Source organism: Rhodotorula graminis, assembly GCF_001329695.1.
Source record: "Rhodotorula graminis WP1 unplaced genomic scaffold RHOBAscaffold_9, whole genome shotgun sequence".
Lineage (NCBI taxonomy): Eukaryota > Fungi > Basidiomycota > Microbotryomycetes > Sporidiobolales > Sporidiobolaceae > Rhodotorula > Rhodotorula graminis.
The window spans coordinates 660,794-680,680 of record NW_017264936.1 but is presented as its reverse complement, the minus strand read 5'-3'; the positions used below and the strand labels follow the sequence as shown (position 1 = coordinate 680,680).

Below are 19,887 nucleotides of genomic sequence, written 5' to 3'. Positions count from 1 at the left end.
CGCTCGAAGAGGGTCTCGCGCTGTGCAGCAAGGGCAACAGCAAGCCGGCGAGGTGTTGACAGGTTGAGGGAAGGGGGAGAGCGAGAGAGGCAAGGGGGTGACGCTGGCTCGGTCTCGCTTTTTCTGCTCTCTCTCTCTCTCGACGACAGAACAATGGCGTGCACAACGAGTATACTGCACGGACTAAGGAGAAGAAGTGTCTAGACGAGCGAGAGAGAATACACAATCGACGGTACAACCGGGGGCGCCGACGAGGACGAGGAACAACAATGGCGCGACGAGCCACAGAGGAACCAGACCAACACGTGCGAGCTGTACAAGGGGCACGACTCATGCGATGTAGGGATACGGAAGGCGAGAGGGGAATGTCGAGAGGCGGGAGAGGGTATGAGAGTCGACGACGAGGGGGATCACTTGGGCGCAGGGAGCGGCAGGCCCGTCAACGCGCTGACCTGCTGCAGCAGCTCGGTGAGGCGGTACGGCTTGGTCGCGATCTGTGCGACGACGGCGAGGTCAGTACACTGTCGATCGGGCACGAGCGCGTCGAGGAGAGAGAGGGGGACGCACGTCGTCGAATCCGGCGGCGAGGCACTCGCGCTTCTGCGCGTCGCGCGCATTGCCCGTCACGGCGCACACAGGCTGCAGGTGGACAACAGAGCGTCAGGGTCGGACACACGAGAACGACAGAGAGAGGGAGAGAGAGAGAGGAGGACGCACGTAGCGACGGCTGATCTCGCCGGCCTTCTCGCGCCGACGCAGCTCGCGCACGGCGCTCATGCCGTCCATGACGGGCATCTCGATGTCCATGAGGACGCAGCGGATCGGGTTGTGCGCCTCGTCGGCGTCGGCGCCCGCTGCGGCCGCGAGGGCGGCGTCCTTCATGAGGATGTCGAGCGCCTCCTGGCCATCGCTCGCCGTCGTCACCTCGAAGTTCTGCAGCTTGAGCTGACGCTTCATGACAGAGCGGTTGATGGCGTTGTCGTCCACGATGAGGAGGGAGAAGGGGGCGAGGAGGACGGAGGAGGCAGAGGAAGTGCTGCTGAAGGTTGCGAGGGCGGGACGGCCGCCGGCGCTTGTCGGGCGCATGGACCGCACGCCGCCGGCACCGAGGGTCGGGGTCGGCGACTTGAGCTTGGCCTCGTCGACAGGAGGCGGCGTCGTCCTGGGCGCCGGGATAGCGAACCGGAAGGTCGAACCTCGACCGAGCTGCGACTCGACCTCGATGAAGCCGCGGTGGAGCTCGACGAGCTTCTTGCTGACGTACAGGCCGAGCCCGGACCCGCCGTACTGGTCGCTCTTGGGGTTGGCCTGCGAGAACCGCGCGAACAGGAGCTTGAGCTGCTCGGCGCTCAGGCCCTTGCCCGAGTCCTCGATGCCGACGACGCACCACACGCAGTCCTCGGGCGGCTCGAACGACTGGTCGGGCGACGTGATGCGCATCGCGTTGGACGGCGTCGGCGGCGGGCCGTCGTACACGTCGACGTGGACCGTGACCGTCTTGCGCGTCGAGTCGACCGTGTACTTGAGCGCGTTGGTGAGAAAGTTGTACGTGACCTGCTTGATGCGGCCCGAGTCGGCGACGATCCAGTCGACGGCGAGCTTCGACAGCGACGGGCCCTTCTCGACGGCGAGCTTGATCTGCTGCTGGTGGCTCTGGACCTCGAACGTCTTGACAACCTCGCGCACCGCTGCGACGAGGTCGAACGGGGCGACGTTGATGGTGAGCAGGCCCATGTTGAGCTTCGACACGTTGAGGATGTCGTCGGCGATGCGCGTCTGGTGGCTGGCGCACAACATGATCGACTCGATCGCCTCGACGTTCTCGAGCATCTCGCCGTGGAGCTCCTCGACCGTGGCGCTGTCGAGCGGCACCTCGGGCTGGTGGCGCAGCTCGTCGAGGAACTCGACAAACTTCTCGAGCGAGCCGCCGACGACCTCGGCGTTCTGCCACACGCCGCTGAGCGGGTTGCGGAGCTCGTGTGACGACATGTCGAGGAAGATCTCGGTGTTGCGCCGGTTCTCCTCGGCCTCTTGCGCGCGTTGCTCGACCTCGCGGATGTGGAACGCCTCGACCTCCTTCTGGTGCGAGATGTCGGTCTGCGGGGCGAGGCGAGGTGTCAGGAACGGCCTCGAGAAGACCCTCGAGAAGAGAGAGGGGAGCGAGGGACGCACGATCGAGCCGATGTAGCCCTTGTCGAACGAGCGGACCTCGAGCTGGGCCCAGTTGCCCGCCTTGTACCGGTACTCGAACGTCGACACGGGCTTGTCGGCGCGCCAGTTGGCGATGGCGTCGTGCCACTGGGTGCGCACGCGCTCGACGTCCTCGGGGTGAATGTCGGCGTCGAACTGGTCGAGAGGCGCGTCGGTCGGGTGCTGCGAGATCTCGAAGTACCGCGGGTTGACGAACTAGAGATCGGACAAGGAGGAGCGTCAGGACGGTCCGAGAAGTCACGAAAGGAGAGAGAGGGGGACGCACGACCATCTTGCCCTCGGTGTCGCACTGGAAGATGCCGACGGGCGAGACGAGCGCGAGCGTCTGGTGCTGCTCGGCGAGCTCCTTGAGCTTCTTCTCGCTCTCGATGAGGGCCGCCGTGCGCTCCGTCACGCGCCGCTCGAGCTCCTTGCGCATGTGGCCGAGCTGCAGGTGGACGTTGACGCGGGCGAGGAGCTCGCGCGCCTGGAACGGCTTGACGATGTAGTCGTCGGCGCCGAGGAGGAGGGCGTCGACGCGAGCCTCGGACCCGGCTTGGGCCGACAGGAAGATGACCGGGACGAGGGACGTCTCGGGGTGCTGGCGCAGGGCGGCGAGGAGCTCGCGGCCGCTCATGACGGGCATGGCGAGGTCGGTCACGACGATCGAGACCTCGGGGTGCGCCTTGGCGTACTCGAACGCCTCCTTGCCGTTCGACTTTTCGACGACGGCGAACGCTGCAAAGGGAGGGAAAAGGTCAGGGACGACCTCGAGGGGCGAGGGGAGGGAGTGGGGCGACGACTGGGACGCACACTTGGACAGCGTCTTGCCGATGAACGAGCGCAGCTGCGCATTGTCGTCGACGACGAGGCAGACCGTCTTGGACTTCTCGAGGTTGAACACACTCGGGAGCTGCTCGACGTCCGAGGCGGGCCGGCCTGCGCCGCCACCGGTGACGACCCGCTTCTCGTTCGACGGGCCCGGGTCGCTTGACGGGGGCGACTTGCCCTCGCCGTCGACGCGCCAGGACGCCGCGTCGTTGATGATGGCGAGCGACTGGGCTGCACGCGGCGGAAGCTGGATCATCTCGTACGGCTCGTGATTAACGACCTCGTCTTCGAGGTGGGCGTGACCGCGTGGCAGGCGGACCGTGAACGTGCTGCCCTCGTCGACCTTGGACTGGACCGTGATGGTGCCGCCGAGCGCCTTGACGAGCTCGAGGACGAGCGACAGGCCGATGCCGGTTCCCTCGAACGACCTCGCCGCCGAGTCGACGCGGTGGAACCGGTCAAAGATACGGCTCATGTCGGCGTCGTTGATGCCGACGCCCGTGTCGGCGACCGAGACGATGCCCTCCTTGGCCGTGAACGAGACCTTGACCGTGACGCGTGCGCCCGGCTTCGGCGGTGTGTACTTGAATGCGTTCCTGCAGACGGCGACGACCGAGAGAGTCAGAGCGGGTTTTGCGTGCGAGTCGCCAACTCTGAGCGACGAGGGGAGAAAGAGAGGAGGAAGGCGCGGGACGCACCCGATGAGGTTAAAGATGACCTTCTCCCACACTTCGTCCGACAGGTAGAACTGGGACGACTTGGCCCACTTGTCGTCGTCGATCTCGACGTTGTACTCGATGCCGCCGCGCTCGATGGCCGAGCGGAACAGGGCGGCGAGGTCGGCCGTCCTCGGGCCGAGGAGCGTCGGGCGGTAGGTCGTGTTCATCTTGCCGCTCTCGAGCCGGCTAAAGTCGAGGAGCGTGTTGACCATGTTGAGGAGACGGTGGGCGTTGCGCTGGACGACCTCGAGGCGGTCGCGGTCCTCGGCGTCGAGCGTCGCCGACTTGGACAACAGGACGTCCTCGAGCGGGCCGAGGATGAGCGTGAGGGGCGTGCGCAATTCGTGCGAGATGTTGGCGAAGAAGGCCTGGCGGGCGTCGTTGAGCTCGGAGAGCTCGCGGCTCTTGCGGGCCTGCTCCTCGGCGACCTCGATCCCGAGCAGGCCGGTCGACAGGGTGCGGCTGACGAGGTTGAAGAACTGGGCCATGACGGCGTTGAACGGGCGACGAGGGTTGAGGCCGACGATGAGGAGCGCCTTGGGCAACGACGAGCCCTCGGTGATGATGGGCATGAGGACGGCGCGGCGGACCTCGTCGGGCCAGCCTCGGTGCGGGAAGCCCTTGGTGCGGTCGCCGAGCTCGCTGATGAAGACGGGCTTGCGCGTCTGGAGCGCCTCGATGAAGGGCCACACGGTCGACGACGAGTTGTCCTCGGTCGTCGAGTTGGTGCCGCTCGCCGACGAGACGGACGAGACCGAGGACCGTGCGGGCCCGTCCTGCATCATGGCCGTGTCGAGGAGGACGGTCACCTCGTCGACCGCAGACGGGTGGTCGGTCGGGACGCCGATGCTGCCCTGCATCGTGAGGCGCATGCGGGCGATCGTCGGCGACGCCTCGGCGCCAGTCTGGGTCGTCGACTCGCTCGGCCTGCTCGCCCTCGCGCCGCTCGACATGCGCCCGCCAGTCGAGTCGTTCGAGCGCCCTTGCCGACGTGTCGCACCCGAGTCGGTCGTCGAGCCCTCGCCCTTGGTGCGGCGGCCTGGTGAGGTCGCGACCGCCTCGCACGTGTACAGGATGGCGAACGGGACGTCGAGCGCGTTGCCCGACAGGCCTCGAAGCGCTTTGGCACAAAAGTCTGCGTAGAGGATGGGAGAGAGGCGAGAACGGGAGGGGGGGCAACGAGGGAGGTTAGGACGGCGGGCGAGGCTCGAGCGGCCCGACGACGGCGACGGGGAGAGCAGGACGCACCCTTGAGCGTTCTCGCGAGCTGCGTGAGCTGCGTGAGCTCGCGCAGGGTGCCGAGGCGGCGCTCGGCGATGACGCGAGCCGTCGTCTCGAACGACGGGTTCTGCAGGCGAGGATCGAGGTCAGGCTCGCAGAACGACAAATTCGGACCGGTCGAGGGAGAGCGGGACGTACGACGTAGCCCATGATGCGAGATTGAGAGTCGCGGATCGTGATGTAGGCCCACGAGTGATCTGTGAGCGCAAGAGGGCAAAAGTCAGGCTCGCCGAGTCGACGACGACGACGACGTCAAGAGAGAAGGCGGGACGTACACGTCTCCTCGAGCATGCCGTTGCGCATGATGCAGTTGCAGTGGTCCGAGAAGCTGAGCGTCCTGCCGCTGAAGACCTGGCTCGCGAGCGGGCCGAGGACGTCCCACAGCTCGCTCCAGCCCTCGGCGCCGCTCTTGCCGAGGACGGCCGGGTGCTTGCTCGGGCCGAGCAGGCGCGCGTACGCGTCATTGTAGATGAGGACGTTGTCGGCGCCCATCCACAGGGCCGTGTGGAACGGCGACGCGAGGATGGCCATGACGTGCGAGCGCAGCTCGCCGTTCCACGACCGGATGTCACCGAGCGAGGTTGCGGCCCAGTCGACGCTCAGGATGACGCGGCCGCACGCCGTCTGTGCGACCGTGTCGAGGAACGGGTCGCCGTACACGCGCACGAGCGCGTTGCCCTGCCCGTCGACGCCCTCGTCGTTGGACGCCGACGACGGCCCGTCGGTGAGGCCGAGCCCGTACATCGACTCGGCGTCGGACGAGCTGCCAGTCGACGAGGAGGCGTCGGGGTCGGCGATGCCGCGAGCGGGCGACTCGAGCACGAGGCGCGACTCGTCCTCGGGCCGGTCGAGCTCCTGCTGGAGGAGGCGCTCGTCGAGCTCGGCGTCGCGGAGGCTGCGGCGCTCGAGCTGGGGCTCCTCGTGAGCGACGAGCGAGCGGCGGTCGTCGCCCGAGTCGCTGCGGGTCTTGACGCTCGACAGGGCGCGCTTCTCGGCGTCGAGGTCGCGTCGGCGCTGCTCGGCTTCTTGCTGCGCCTGGGCACGGTGCGCCTCGGCGTGCGCCTGCTCGCGCTCGTGCGCCGAGCCGTCCGAGCTCGTCGAGCCCGTCCGCATGCGGACACGCAGGCGCGCCATCTCGTCCGTGTCCGTCTCGCCCTCGACGGGCTCGCCGTCGGTCCCCTCGCCCTCGCCCTCCTCCTCCGTGTCCTCCTCGTCAAAGCCGAGCACGTCGTCGTACGCGTCGCCCTTGCGGGCGGGGTCGTCGTCGCCCTCGGCCGGCTCGTCCTGCTCGGCGAGGTCGCCGAGGCCCTCGTGGCCCCGGTCCCGCTCGTCCTGCTCCCTCCTCCACTCCTTGTCCCGCTTCTTGCTCTGCCGCCGCCGCTCGCGCTCGCGGATGTCGTTGTCCGACTCGCCCATGCCGGCCGCGCGCTCGTCCGAGCGGCGCTTCTCCTTGGCGGCGCCCGCCCGACGCCGGACCGCCGCGCGCGACTCCTTCTCCTGGACGAAGCCGCGCGGGAGCTCGTTCGGGCGGCCGTTGCGGTGCGCGTTGTCGACCCACAGCTCCTTGAGCTCGTCCGACACGCTCGGCGTCTGGAGCGGCGCGCTCCCGAACGCGTACGTCGGCTCGGCGTAGTGCTGCGGCGGCTGCGGCGAGGGCGGGCCGAGGCCGGCCGGGATCGAGGCGGCGGACGATGAGACGTCGCGTGACGAGGGCGACAGGCCGCGGTCGTGCGAGCCGCGCCGAGACGACGGCGCCGACGACGTCGCCTTGACCGTCCTCGTCGACGAGTGCCGGCGGCTGCTGCTGCTGCCGCCCTGCGGCCCCGACTCACCGAAGCGCTCGCTCGAGCGGTCGCGGGGTGAGCGGTTCTCGGGCGTCGACGTCGTGCCCGACGGGCGGCCGACGACGGTCGAGCCGCCGGACGACGCGCCCGAGATGGACGAGTACGACGTGCTGCGCTGCGTGAGCGGCGGGCGCGACGGCTTGTACCCGTCAGGGAAGGGCGACGGCGAGCCGAACGAGGGCTGGGGCGGGAGCGACAGGGAAAGGGGGCGGGCCGGCGGCGGCAGGTCCCGGCCGGCCGCTGTCGAGGGCGACGGCGACGGCGGCGGCAGGTCGACGTTGGGCTTGACGGGCGAAGGATGCGGCGGCGACGACGTCCCGTCGCGGTCCGTGTCGGACGCACGCACCTTGTGCTCGTCGCGGCGCTGTCGCCGCCCGGCCTCGGCCGCCTTCTCCAACTCGTCGCGGCTCTCGCGCTCGCGCTCGCGCTTGGCCGACGCCTTTGCGCGCGCGACGCGCTTGTCGCGGCGCACCTCGGCCTTGTCGGCCTTCTCCGGGCTGCCCGTCACCGTGACGGGGAGCGGCATGTTGGCGAGGATGGCGGTGCAGATGACGAGGTCCGTGTCGGGCTGGAGCGTCGCGACGACCTGGAGGAACGGGAAGAGCGTGTCGGCGATCTGGCCGACGCCGCGATGCGCGGCCTCGACGGCCGGGTTCTGGTTGGGCGGCGGCGCGAGGTCGGAGCGGGACGACGAGGTGGTCGCGTCGTACGGGCCGGCGGGGAACGGCGACGACGACTGGGACGACTCGTCGTGGTCGTAGGCGTTCTGGGGCGAGTAAATCGGGAGGGCGCGTTTCGAGGGAAGGTTGCGGGGCAGGATCGGGATCGTTGACGGGGCGCCGGCGGGCCCGCGCCGGCCGATGCTGCGGCGCGACGACGCGCTCTGGGCGGTCGACCCGGACGTGGTCGTCGAGCCCGAGCCTGCGGCCGACGAGATGACCGAGCCCGAGCCGGCGTGCGGGCCCCTCGAGCCGTGGGCGCGGCCCGAGTCGGCGAACGTGTGGCGGTGGTGGAAGCTCGAGCCGGGCGGGTGGCGGTAGATGGACGACTCGGGGAAGTGGAGCTCGAGGAGGACGGTGTGGTCGAGCTGGGCGAGCGGGACCGAGGCCTGGCGGGCCGTCTCGGACTCGTTGTTCGGGTGCAGGGGCGCGACGACGTTGGCGAACATGGCGAGGCACTCCTGGAGGTCGGCGCGCGACAGGAGCGACAGGAGCTCGAGCTCGTTGTCGTCGGTGTTGGCGTAGCCGTCGTCGTGCTCGCCGTTGGCCTTGGCAAAGACGCCCGTGTCGCGCTCCTTGGGCGTGTTGCCCGCCGAGGTCGTGGTGCCGTCGGCGTCGCGCACGGCCATCATCTCGCGCCACTTGCCGTTCCTGCGACGAGGCGAGGACGATGTCAGTGACCGAGTCTGCGACGAGGAGAGGGCGGAAGAGGACGCACCGCCACACGGGCGTCAAGAGGTCCCTGAGCCCGAGCCCGCCCGGCACTGCCGGCACGCCGCCGCTGCCGTTGCCCTGCGTCGAGCCCGACTCATTCGACCCACTGCCGCCCAGTCCGCTCCCCTGCGACTCCTCGGCCCTCCTGCCGCTCCACCGGTCCCTCGCCTCAAACTCGTCCTGCTCCCGCACAAGCCGCTCGGCCTCGAGTCCGCTCTCGCGCTCGGCGGTCGCCTCCTCCTCGTCCTTGTCGTCCTGCTCCTGTCGCTCGCGCTGCTCGTACATGGCCTTGACGGCGCCCTCGGCCGTCCGGCTCGGGTCGTGCGATTTTTGCGCGCCGCCCTCGAGGTACGACCCGCGCGGCGCGCGCTGCTTGCGGCCGTCGGCGCCGCGCGAGCCCGAGCCCGACGCGCCGCTCGCCGCGCCCGAGTCGAACGCCGAGGCGAGGATGCGCTCTGCGCGGGCGTGCGCGCGCGGGTTGTCGCCCGCGTCGGCGGCGCGACGCTGCGACGTGCCCGAGGCCGACGAGTGCACCTTGGACAGGCTCGAGCCCGCGAGCGAGTTGGCGATCGAGTAGCGGCCGAGACGGGCGTGGGCGGCCGGGCCCGGCGAGCCGTCGAGCGCTGGCGAGCGCAGTTTGGGCGACGCGACTTGGGACGCCGAGGGCCCGAGCGACGAGGAGTCGGTGTCGGCGCCGCTGCTGTGCGACGCGTCTGTCTCGCCGGACCGGACAGTCGCGGCGGGCGCGGCGGCGGCGCTCGGCGCCCTCGTGCTCGGCGGCGACTCGTCGTCTTCATCGTCCGACACGGGGCTCGGCGTCGAGTCGGGGTCGACCCCGCCCTCGTACTGCTCCTGGCTCGACAGGCCCGGCTTGTTGGCCTGGCGCCTCGAGCCCGTGGCGGCCGTGGTGGCGCCGGGCCCGCCGTACGAGGGGACGGCGCCGGCCCCTGCGCCGGCGAGGTCGACGGGTCGGGGCGCGTGGGGCTCCTTGCGGCCGACGAGGGCGTCGTACAGGGACGAGGCGCGGAGGGCAAAGGCCGGGTGCGGGTACAGGGCGAGGAAGCGCTCGAGGTCGCGCGGGAGCTTGGTCGAGAGGGACGAGGTGCGGGGCGGGAGGCGAGGGCGCGGGTGCTTGGTGCTGGTCGACGACGAGAGGCGCTTGGGCATGGACGGGCGGCTGCTGGCGGTGGGCGCTGGTGCCGGTGGTGAGGACGGTGTCACCGGGGTCGACGAGGAGGGCGAGGGAGGCGCTTCGAGCGAGGCATGTTGGGCCTGTGGGCTGGCCATGTCGCCGTGGGCGGTGGTTGCCCTGGCGAGTCGAGCTGGAGTCTGTTTGCGCTTCAAGGTGAGCGGCCCACGGCGATGGATCGAGACGATGAGGGTGGAGAGCTCACCTCGGCTCGTTCGACTGGCGCTGTGTGGTGGCGGCGGTGCGCCGAGGGAGCGGCGGTGGAGCGTGCTGGTGCTCGTTCTGGCAGCAACGCGGTTGGTAGGGAGGCGAGAGCAAGGCGAAGCTCTTCGATCAGAGGCTGGCGCGTCTTCGTGAAAGCGAAGGTCGAGGCCCTCTTGCTCCCCCCCTCTCGCAGTCGTCCACACTTTGGCGTGCAGTGCTGTTGCGTGCTTTTCCGGTTTCATGCCACCCTCGCACCTCTGCAAAACGAGAAGCAGAGCCGGCGGAAATTGGCGAGACGGTCGTCGATCTCTCGACCTGCTCGCCCCACTTGGCTCTCCCTCAAGCTCTCGCCGCTCTCTGCTCGCTGCACAGCGCACAGCACCGCCACGAGCACCCGGCTCTTACCGCCACCCACCCACCGCATGCTCACCTCGCACGAGCCACCGGCCATGCGGCCCGTCTCGTCCACCCCGGAGCGAGTCGACGTCCCTCTGCAGCAGCCCGACTCCGCCAGTGGCCTCCTCGGGCCCTACGCCGTGCCGTACGACCGCCTCCTCGGCCGGTGGTGCGTCGTCGCGTCCACCCTCCCCCTCTGTGCGCACCATCCCCTCCTCCTCTCGAGCACCTCGACCGATCCATCGCCCGAGCACCTCGCACTGACCCTCCTCACTCGCGGCACAGGGAAGAACAAGCGCGACGTCACCATCTCGTACTCGACCATCGCCGGCGCGCCCCAGACGACGCTCGACGACCTCGTCGAGTTCCGCCGCGAGGGCGCAAAGCCCGGCAGCGCCAAGTGGAGCGTCAAGGGTGTCGACACGCTCGAGACGGACGTCGAGGGCAATGGCGCCAGGTGGAAGTGGTGCGTCGGCTCGTGTTCCCCTGCGCGCGCTGCGTCGAGCGCGCTCCCTCCTCGCTCTCGACTGCGGCGCTAGCAGCATGTCGGTGTAGACGCTGACCCACTCTCTCTCCGCACACAGGCGCGGCAAAGGCTGGCTCCGCATCTCGTCCTCGCACTGGCAGCTCCTCGGCTTCTCGCTCTCGCCCCTCCTCGACGCCCACCCGGCCGCCGCCGCGTCCACCATCCCGCTCGGCCCTGCGCCGACCCCGTCTCCCGACTGGGTCGTCACCTACTTCTCGTCGACCCTGTTTACGCCCGCCGGCCTCGACGTGTACGCGCGGGATCCGCGAGGCGTCGACGAGCGCAAGGTCGCCGAGCTTGTCGCCCAGCTCGAGGCGCTCGGGGGCGAGGTTGGGCGGCTCGTAAAGGGCGGCAAGATGTTTCGGATACCGCAGGAGGAGGACGGGACCGAGGGAGGGGCGCCAACGAGATCGTGAGCGCCGTGCGGGACGAGGGCGTGAGAGGACGAGAGGCTCTCGGCGCTCGAGCCCTCCTCGAGAGGTGGGCTCACGAGCTGCTGGCCTCTAGCTTCTGCTTCTCTTTCTCTCATTTCCTTTCCTCGCTCTGCTCAGCTTCAGCTTCTGCCTCTCTCGGTCACGCGCTCAGCAGCCTCGACCCGCCAATCCAGCCTCGCCTGTTCGTCTACAACCCTCCTCGCCCTCTTCCCCCTTCTCAAACGAGCACCGCCGCCCCAACACCCACCAACACCACCGCCCCGAGCGTCACCGACAGCGTGCCCGCGCCGCTCGACCCGCCCTGCTGCGTCGGCTCGCTCGCGGCCGCCTCCTGCCCGACCGTGCCCGTCGCCGAGGGTGCCGCCGCCGCCGCCGCCGAGGAGGAGGAGGACGAGGACCCGCCGGCGCCGGCGCTGGCGCTGCACTCGGCTGCGGCGGTCGCGATGCGCTCGGGCGCGCACGAGTCGTCGCAGTGCTCTGTCGGGTTAGCGGGCGCGAGGGACGGGAGGGGACGAGAGGGGGTCAGTGCGGCACTCGAGGGGTAGAGAGGGAGCGAGAGAGGAGGACAGACCCGAGCCGCCGTGGCAGTGGCACGAGCACGTGTCGAGCGCCGCGATTGTCGAGTTGGAGCAGTAGTAGTCTCGCACTGCGAGCGTGCTTGCTCGTCGTCAGTTCTTGCTTGTCCCGCTCCGTCTCGCTCTCGGCCCTCGGCCCCTCGCTCGCCTCGACGCTCAAAGCTAGACGCACCAGTCATGTTGGCGCCCGTGTCCGGGTTGACGACCGCCGCGCCATGGTCAATGACGACGCTGCTGCCCGAGTCGGCCGGCACGAGCACGACCTCGGCGCACGACGAGACCGTCTCGCCGCCGTCGCTCGTCGCTTCGACAAAGAGGGTCGCGCGGGACCCGGTCGCGAGGTCGGTCGGGACCGCGACGGGGAGGCACAGGTTGCCCGAGGAGGAGAAGGTGGCGCCTTGGGAGAGGACGGTCGGCTGAGGGAGGAGGAGGAGGGTCAGTGCGCGGGCCGGGAGAAGGCGCGCGCGAGGAACGAGGGGGCGCACAAAAGACGACGCGTCCGACACGGTCGCGTTCTCGGTCGTGCTGCCGGACGTCGCGAGCAGGACCCGCACGACGTGGCCCTCGTCGCCCGAGAGCGAGACGAACGCCGAGTCGGTGCCCCACGCGACGGCGGCGACGCGCGAGCCGCCGCCGCAGACGCCGCCTTGCTCCTGCTGCTCCTCGGTAAAGGTCCACGAGCTCTGGAGGGGAGGAGAGAGTCAGCTCGCGAGGTGCGAGGAGGCGAGAGAGGGAGGTTCGAGCGCACGGTCGGGTAGTTGATGTCGAGGTGAGCCGAGGCGAGGCCGGCGAGAGCTGCGAGACTGGCGAGCGTGCGCATCGAGAAAGGCATCGTCGCAGAGTGAGAGTCGAGGTGAGGTGGACAGAGAGGCGAAAGGAGGAGGGCGGCCTTCTCAAGCTGACCCGTTTTGCGCTTCTCGTCGGCCGCACCTACCGCCAAGAGCTCCACGGCGGTACTCGCCTCCGAGGTCGCACCCAAAGCTTCCCCTCGAGCGGCGAGAGAGATCTCGCATGCGGAGGTGGACCGCCGCCAAGAACCCTTGGTCCGGTCGCCGCAGCCGGCGTGGTCCTCCTCGTCGAGTTTGAAGAGTTTGGCGACAAAAGCGAGCTTGCTGTACGTCCCGCTCAACACTCGTCGACACCCAAACACCAAATGAAGGTCGGCGCAGCTGCTCAAGGCCCGTGCGCCCTCGTCGCCATCCTCCTCGCGTCCGCCGTCGCCGTCTCGGCGCAGTCCACGGCGGCAGGCTCGCTCGCTGCGGGACCTGAAGGTCAAGGCGACTGCACGGCATCAGGCGTACGTCCACTCTCTCCTCTCTAACGTGACGAAGGACCGACTGACGAGGTCCGTGCGCTCGCAGTCGAACGCCTTCCTCTGCTCGAACGGAGCCTTCTGCACCTGGGAAGCCGCCTCATCCTCGTTCGCTTGTGTCGGCGGTACCGGCACGGTCGACACGACGTCGAGCGCCAGTGGGCCGAGCGAGAGCGAGTGCCCGGGCGCGACGCTGCACGAGGGGCACTACGACTGCTCGGACGGCGGCTTCTGCGAGGAGGTCGACGGCGCGTGGGTCTGCGAGGGCGGCTCTTCCGAGGCTGCGAGCGAGAGCGGGACGTGCGTCGTGCATGGTGGTCACACACATGGCGACTGGTGCGTCGTCAGCCCGCTTCCGCTCGTCGATGCCTCCTTTCCTCGACTCGCGCACTGATTTCCTCATCCTTCCGCAGCTCCAACCAGTGCAACGGCATCGACCTGGGCGAGTACAACATGGATCTGCACATCGTGGCGCTCTTGTGCGTGCGCGTCCTCATCCTTGACCCTCTCGAGCTCCTGCACTGACTTTCCCCTCGAGCAGCGTCGTGTTCGTCTCGTCGCTCCTCGGCGTCCTCCTACCGGTCGTCTGTGCCAAGGTGCTGCGAGGGTCTATCTTCTCGGGCGTCTTCTTTGCCGCCAAGCACTTGTGCGTGTCGCCTTCCCTCGTTCCCTCGCCGCCAGATCCTGACCCCTTTCCTGGGGCGCAGCGGTACGGGCGTCATCGTCGCGACAGCTTTCGTGCACCTCCTGTATCACGCCTTCGTGATGTTCTCGAATGCCTGCCTCGGAGAGCTAGCCTTTGAGCCCGCCGCAGCAGCGATCGCCATGGGTCCGTGCACGCCCTCTCCCCTCCTTCGCCCAGCTCGACGTAGCTGACGTGTCCTCCCTCCTCGCCCCCCCGCCCACAGCTGGCACCTACCTCGTGTTCGGCATCGACTTCACGGTCATGCGGTGGCTCAGGAGCCGCGGACCGGCCTCGCCCGTCTCGCCCGCCGCGACGCTCAAGGAAGAGGAATCCGAGGAGGGCGAAAAGCGCACGAGCGACCTCGGGCACTGCCACGGACCGTCGCGCCTCGTCGAGACCGACTATGCGTCGCCGCAAGCCCACTTTGACGTCCTCATTCTCGAAGCAGGCATCATCTTTCACTCGGTGCGTTCCCCTCCTCCTCTCTTTTCCTCTCTTTTCTCTCCTGAGCCAGCGCCAACCTCCTCTCTCCTCTCATCCCCTGCCCTCGTCTCGACAACAGATCATGATCGGCTGTTCGCTCGGCGCGTCGGGCGGCTCGCAGTGGATCCCGCTCTTCATCGCCGTCGTCTTCCACCAGCTCTTCGAGGGTCTCGCCCTCGGCAGCCGCATCGGTCAGCTCGTCTGGCGGGACGGTCAGGGCTGGAAAAAGTGGGCAATGGCGGGCGCGTTCGGCGTGCGTCCCTCTTCCTCTGCATCGTCCAGCATCCTCCTTCAGCATCCTCCTTCTCCCTCCCTTTCGACATTACTCCCCTTCTCCTTCATTCCTGCCTTTCTGCGAGCACCCTACTGACAAGTCCTCGTCGACGCAGCTCATCACCCCTATCGGCATCGCCATCGGCATCGCCGTCCACGCAAGCTACAATCCCAACTCGGGCGCAGCTCTTCTCAGCATCGGCGTCCTGGACTCGATCTCGGCCGGCATCCTCATCTACGCAGGTCTTGTTGAGATGCTCGCGCACGACGTGCGTCCCTCTCGCCCTTCTCCCTCCTCAAATCCTCGTTCCGGTCGGTCCCTGACGACGTTCTTTCCCTCTCGCGCCTCCCTTTTGCAGTTCATGCACGGCGAGCTCGCCCACGCGCGTCTGCCCAAGGTGCTCGCAGCCTTCTTCTTCCTCTTCGCCGGCTCTCTGTGCATGGTGCGTCCCTCTCTCGCACGGACCTCGCCCTTGCAGACGAGCGAGCGCCGCTCACCCGTTTTCCCGCCGCCCTCGCAGTCGGTCCTGGGCAAGTGGGCGTGAGTCGGTCGGCCATAGATGCTGCAAAGTTTCTTTACACGGCCCGGTCAGGTCTCGAGAGAGCACAGCGAGCGAGGCGAGAGAAATCGGCGCTCTGCTTCAACTTGAGAAGGTCGACCTCGGCTCGCTCTTTCTCTCGCTCGCAGTCGGAGGGGCAAAAAATTGACAGTCCACGAGAGGAGTACGCAAAGAACGACGACAAAAGAGAGAGAACAAGAGAAGGGGATGCAGGGAGAGGACAAAGAGGGAGAGAGGACGAGGCCGAGAGGAGGACGAGGCTCGAGAACAGCACTCGCTCCGAGATCTATGACAAGGGGTGGACAGGGACAGGAGGGATCACTTGCAGTGCGCGAAGAGGAAGTCACGCATAGCGAGGTGGTGCTCGTGGCTCTGCGGGATGAAGTGGCCTGCGAGGAGGGGCTCGAGCGTCAGTGTGGCTCGAGGGAGGGCTTGCGAGAGGGAGAGAGCGACAACGTACCGCCGATGTGCCAGAGGACCTTGCTGTTGAACCTGTTCGCCGTGTCGACCTGGTGGTCTGCGAAATAGAAAGAGAGGAGGCGAGGAGAAGAAGGAGGAGGAGGGAAAGAGATGAGAAGAAAGACGAGGAAGGAAAGAGGAAGGGTCAGACGAATCCTCCTGCATGTGTGACTCGCGTCGAGAGAACAGTCAGACGCACTCGGCGGGATCCACGCGTCGTTCTTGCCGATGAGGTGCAGGGTCGGAACGCGGACGGGCGAGTCGAACCAGTGGTCGGCGATCGGGTCGCCCGGGCCATACGCTCCGACGAGGATCGCGCACTTGAACGGCTTGACCGGGAAGACGTCGACCTCGCCGAACGACGAGCGACGGGAGCGCCCAAAGTAGTCGCTGTCGACGGGCGAGAGGGGAGGAGAGAAGAGGGTCGAGGCTGACGAGGGCGCGTTCGAGTACGGCGTCGAGGCGATGCTGCTGTCGGACGACGCCGAGATGGACGAGCGCGGCGACAGGAAGGACGACGACGACGGCGTAGGCGAGGCGAAGGCCTCGTGGAGCCAAGGCTTCTCGAGGAGGGGGAGGAGGTGCGCGAGGAAGTTGGCGCCCTGCGAGAACCCGATGCAGCAGTCGAACGGTCCGTGCTCCTCGATGAAGCTGCGCGTCGCCCGAAGCGCGTAGTCGAGGCACTCGTAGTCGCCGAGGAACGAGTGCGTGTAGTTGCGCGGCCACCAGACGAAAAAGTCCTCCTCGCGCGTGATGGCCTGACGGCCGGCGCTGCCGTGCACGCTCGGGTAGCCGAACACGGCGGGCTGTACAGGGTACGAGAGTCAGGGCGGCTCGGGCTCGTCGAGAGAGGTAGGGAGAGGGACGCACTGGGTCCATGGCGACGCACTCGACGTCGTCGCCCCAGACCTTGCGGAGCTTGCGCATCTTGCCGACTGAGGGTGCGAGCGAGACGAGGGTCAGCGACGGGCGCGACGGCTCGAGCGAGGGAAAGGGATCGACGTACGCATCTGGCTACCATCGTTGCCGAACCCAGGGAGGCAGAGGACGCGAATGCGCGGCGTCGGGGTCGAGGACGAGGACGAGGCGGCGGACATGGCGGCGAGGACGGGCGGTCGTGCGAGAGGGGCGAGCGTGAGGAGGGGGAGAGAAAGAGAGAGAGCGAGAAACGCAGCGAGCTCGCTCGTGCATCGAGCGCTGCACACTCGGTCGGTCGCGCAAAAGCATGCGAGAAACGTGCGCGCGAGCGGCAGGGTTCCCGGGCAGAGCCTCGAGGAAAGCGGGTCGAGGTTGGCGCGCGACCCAGGGTTTGGTGCCCAAGGTGCGCGAGATTGTGGGTTGGCCTGTGGAGCGAGCGGAGGATTAGGCTCCTGCGCTGGCTGACGGGTCCACGAGAGCGACTGGAGCTCGCCGGCCCTGCTGGACGAAGGAAGACCACCCCCGCACCTGGACGAACTCAGCCATCTAGCTCGAAGGGACGGCAGAGTCTCGTTCATAAGCAGGCTTGATGGAACAGAGGCAGAGCTTCGATCGTCGAAGCGAGCGGGCTGCAAGCTTTGCGCGGCGAGCCGGCTGCGGCCAAAGTCGCGAGCCTCGCGCAGGAGAGCTCGTCGAGCCAAGTTGTCGAGCGGGCGCCGAACGCGACGGGGAGCCCGGCCCTGCAGTGGAGCGTGACCATGGCGCGCAAGCTTGTCGAGCAGCCTCTGCACCCAGCTAGTTAGCCCGTAGCCGGCGCGAGCTAAGCCTGGCTGAGAGAGGCGGAGGAAGATGAGGGGCGAAAGGGCGGAGTCGGTGGACGGCGGCGAGCACACGAGGCCACCAGCTCCTCAGCCCGCCGCGCCAGCCCTCTGCTGCAGCAGCAGAGCATGGCAGCACAGCTCGCGACAGCCAGCCGAGCCGCCCTCGCGCCAGCTGCGCTCCTCCAGTGCTCCTCATCGAGATCGTCCTCGCCCGCTCGTCCACACTCCGACACGCCTCTCCAGCTCGGTGAGCACTCGGCGACCTCGACGGCACTAGCTGCGTGATCGCCCACGACTATGCCGAGCGGCCGGGCAAGGTTGCGACGCTGGCCCTCCTCGCCTGCCTCCTACATAGACTTGTGCGCGAGGCGCACGGCGGCCACGGGGCACTGGACTCGAACGTGCGCCCCCAACTTTCTCTCTGCCTACCCTGCGACGCCGACGAGAGCTGACTTGCCGCACCCGCAGCCCGACCCCGACGCACCTCGCCTCGACGCCCTCTCACTCCTCGAGCGTCCTCTCTCGTCTCTCAGCCCGACATCGGCGCCTCGAGCGACCCCGTCTGCTGCGTACGCGATTCCCACGGCGAGATCCGCACCCTCGCAACCGCAACTGCGCCCGACCCGCTCGACTCGCTCGACGAGCAGAGACGCTCGACTCGCTCGACGAGCAGAGACGACCTCGCGTTCATTCGAGCAAGGAGGCGTCTCTCGCGTCGCCCTCTCGATACACCGAGGAGGGAGACGAGCTGTAGATGCAGTGCAATGTATCTATCCGTGTCTACGCGTGCCCGTCGGCGAGGCCTTTGTAGAGATCCGTCTCGAGCTTCTCCCACAAATCGAAGACCGGCTGGTGGCCGTAGGGCAACAGGTTCGAGAAGTAGACGAACGCGAGGTCCTTCTCGCGATCTATGACCCAGAAGGTGTTCTGCAAAGGCTCGACGAAAGCGAGAGAGAGAGGGAAAGAGGCAGGGAGGGTCAGTGCGCGTCGAGAGGACGAGGAGAGGCGACGTCGCACGAGGCTCGAGGGAGAGAGGGAGAGACAGAGAGAGCGAGGGACGCACCGCCATGCCGCTCCAGTGCAACGACCTCGCACTCCTGCCCGACGCGAGCCCCGTCCCCGTGAGCGCGCCGCACAAGCCCCAATCGGCATCCTCGAGCGCCTTGCCCGCCTTGCGCGAGAACGGCTCGCCGCCCGCAAACTGGTCCCTCTGGTACGTCTCGCGCTGCGGCGCCGTCAACTGGGGCGTGAACATGAGGTCGACCGTCTCGCGCTTGAGGATGCGCGCGCCGTCGAGCTCGCCGCCGCGCAGGAGGGCGCGCAGGATGCGCAGGTACGACGGCGCCGAGCCCTTGAGGCCGCTGCCACCGTAGCGGAGAGTCGCTGAGTAGGGCGTCGGACGGCGGAAGGTGTACGGGGCGGCGTCGGGCGCGGGCGCGTCGCCGGGGACGGAGGGAGCGGTCGGGGACGAGGTCGGGGCGTCGGCGAGGTCGATCTGGGCGTCGTCGTCGTCGAACGAGAGGTCGTGGATGTCGAGAGGGCTGCATCGAGAGTGTCAGGCTCTGCTCTTGACGCGAGAGGGAATAGTGAGAGGGACGGACTCGAAGATGTGCTTCTGCAAGTACGAGGCGAGGTCGAGCCCGCTCACCTCCTCGACGATGCGCGTGAGCCAGTCGATGCTCGTGCCGTAGTGGAAGGACGACCCTGGCTGACTGCAAGGTGGGAAAACATGAGTGAGTCTTCGTTTCTGGCTGGCTCGAGAGGAGGACGCACTGGAAGAGCGGGACCTTGTACAGGCAGTCCTGGCGGGCAGATGAGGAGAGAGGTCAGTCGCAGGAAGACAGAGAGTCAAGAGAGACTGTCGAGACGCACTCGAGTCGCGTCCTTGCCGTACGGCGCCACAGCGTGGCCGAGGTGCTTCTCGAGCTGCGGGCCCAACTCGTGCGAGGTGCTGTAGATGAACCTGCAGGGGTCGAGAGGCTCGTCAGTGCCTGTATGATGCCCTGATCGACGACGAGGTCTGTTCGAGAACTCGTGCTCGAGAAGAAGGGGAGGAGGAGGGAGGGAAGGAGGAAGAAGGAGGCGAGGGAGAGAAAAGTGAAGCGCACCCGGACGTGTGCGTGAGCAGCTGCTGCACCGTGACGGGTCGCTCCTGCTCCTCGAACTCGGGCTCGCCGGCGTCGTCAAAGCCCTTGAGCACCTTGAGGTCGGCAATCTCGGGCACGTACAGTCTCGCCTCGCCGTCCAGGTCGACCTTGCCCTGCTCGACGAGCTGGAGGCACGCGATGGTCCCGCAAAGCTTAGTACAGCTGAACAGCTCGAACCGCGAGTCCTCCTCGATCGGCGAGCCCTGGTGCGCGAGGTCCGACGGGCTGACCTCGTTCGTGGGGAGGCGAGCCCAGCCGGCGTGGCCCTTGTACAGCGCCGGGTCGTCGCTCGTCGCCGCGAGCAAGATGGCGCGAGGAACTTGGCGGTACGGGTTGACGGTCGCCTCGCGCACGTGCTGGTCGAGCGAGGCGGCGGTCGAGAGCGGCATGGCGAGGGAGGAGGCGGTGGGGCGGCGGGATCTGTAGCGAGGCGAGCTGTCTCTCTGGGCTCGGCGAGAACAGCGGTACACGCGCTGAGTCGATGGCGCGAGAGAGAGAGAAGCGAGGAGGAGGCGCCGTCGGCTCGCGTGCGGTGAGCCGGAGGCTCGTGTGGGGCCAGCCGGCAGTCTCGCCATTTTCCTCGCGCTCAAAGCCAGGCAAGAGGTGC

General features: G+C 68.1%; 6 protein-coding genes across 6 annotated transcripts; 2 read left to right on the top strand and 4 right to left on the bottom strand.

Annotated features, from left to right (window-relative positions):
- Positions 1-387: 387 nt before the first annotated feature.
- Positions 388-9,465, bottom strand: RHOBADRAFT_54592 (uncharacterized protein; the record flags this gene model as incomplete). Its single annotated transcript, XM_018417403.1, has 11 exons — positions 388-494; positions 568-639; positions 718-2,097; positions 2,173-2,406; positions 2,477-2,928; positions 3,004-3,617; positions 3,720-4,875; positions 4,989-5,088; positions 5,160-5,218; positions 5,297-8,235; positions 8,303-9,465. The coding sequence occupies 11 exons, from the start codon at positions 9,463-9,465 to the stop codon at positions 411-413; spliced, it is 8,253 nt and encodes a 2,750-aa protein (XP_018270070.1). The 3' UTR covers positions 388-410.
- Positions 9,466-10,215: 750 nt separating this feature from the next.
- Positions 10,216-10,873, top strand: RHOBADRAFT_28405 (uncharacterized protein; the record flags this gene model as incomplete). The annotated part of the gene is made up of 3 exons (XM_018412825.1): positions 10,216-10,285; positions 10,373-10,553; positions 10,672-10,873. Coding segments are annotated over 3 exons (453 nt in total), but the record flags the coding sequence as incomplete, so codon positions are not given.
- A 391-nt stretch (positions 10,874-11,264) lies between these two features.
- Positions 11,265-12,454, bottom strand: RHOBADRAFT_45315 (uncharacterized protein; the record flags this gene model as incomplete). Its single annotated transcript, XM_018414585.1, has 5 exons — positions 11,265-11,524; positions 11,619-11,693; positions 11,795-12,038; positions 12,108-12,305; positions 12,371-12,454. The coding sequence occupies 5 exons, from the start codon at positions 12,452-12,454 to the stop codon at positions 11,265-11,267; spliced, it is 861 nt and encodes a 286-aa protein (XP_018270068.1).
- Positions 12,455-12,775: 321 nt separating this feature from the next.
- Positions 12,776-14,920, top strand: RHOBADRAFT_45314 (uncharacterized protein; the record flags this gene model as incomplete). The annotated part of the gene is made up of 10 exons (XM_018414584.1): positions 12,776-12,919; positions 12,984-13,270; positions 13,348-13,413; positions 13,476-13,580; positions 13,642-13,763; positions 13,843-14,084; positions 14,182-14,355; positions 14,492-14,644; positions 14,735-14,818; positions 14,897-14,920. The coding sequence occupies 10 exons, from the start codon at positions 12,776-12,778 to the stop codon at positions 14,918-14,920; spliced, it is 1,401 nt and encodes a 466-aa protein (XP_018270067.1).
- A 333-nt stretch (positions 14,921-15,253) lies between these two features.
- RHOBADRAFT_45313 (uncharacterized protein) lies at positions 15,254-16,491 on the bottom strand (the record flags this gene model as incomplete). Its single annotated transcript, XM_018414583.1, has 5 exons — positions 15,254-15,324; positions 15,396-15,452; positions 15,594-16,200; positions 16,265-16,329; positions 16,401-16,491. 5 exons carry the CDS (start codon positions 16,489-16,491, stop codon positions 15,254-15,256), a joined length of 891 nt encoding a protein of 296 aa, XP_018270066.1.
- A 1,115-nt stretch (positions 16,492-17,606) lies between these two features.
- RHOBADRAFT_54589 (uncharacterized protein) lies at positions 17,607-19,669 on the bottom strand (the record flags this gene model as incomplete). The annotated part of the gene is made up of 6 exons (XM_018417402.1): positions 17,607-18,060; positions 18,197-18,674; positions 18,735-18,845; positions 18,907-18,935; positions 19,006-19,096; positions 19,242-19,669. The coding sequence occupies 6 exons, from the start codon at positions 19,667-19,669 to the stop codon at positions 17,914-17,916; spliced, it is 1,284 nt and encodes a 427-aa protein (XP_018270065.1). The 3' UTR covers positions 17,607-17,913.
- Between the last annotated feature and the right edge of the window lie 218 nt (positions 19,670-19,887).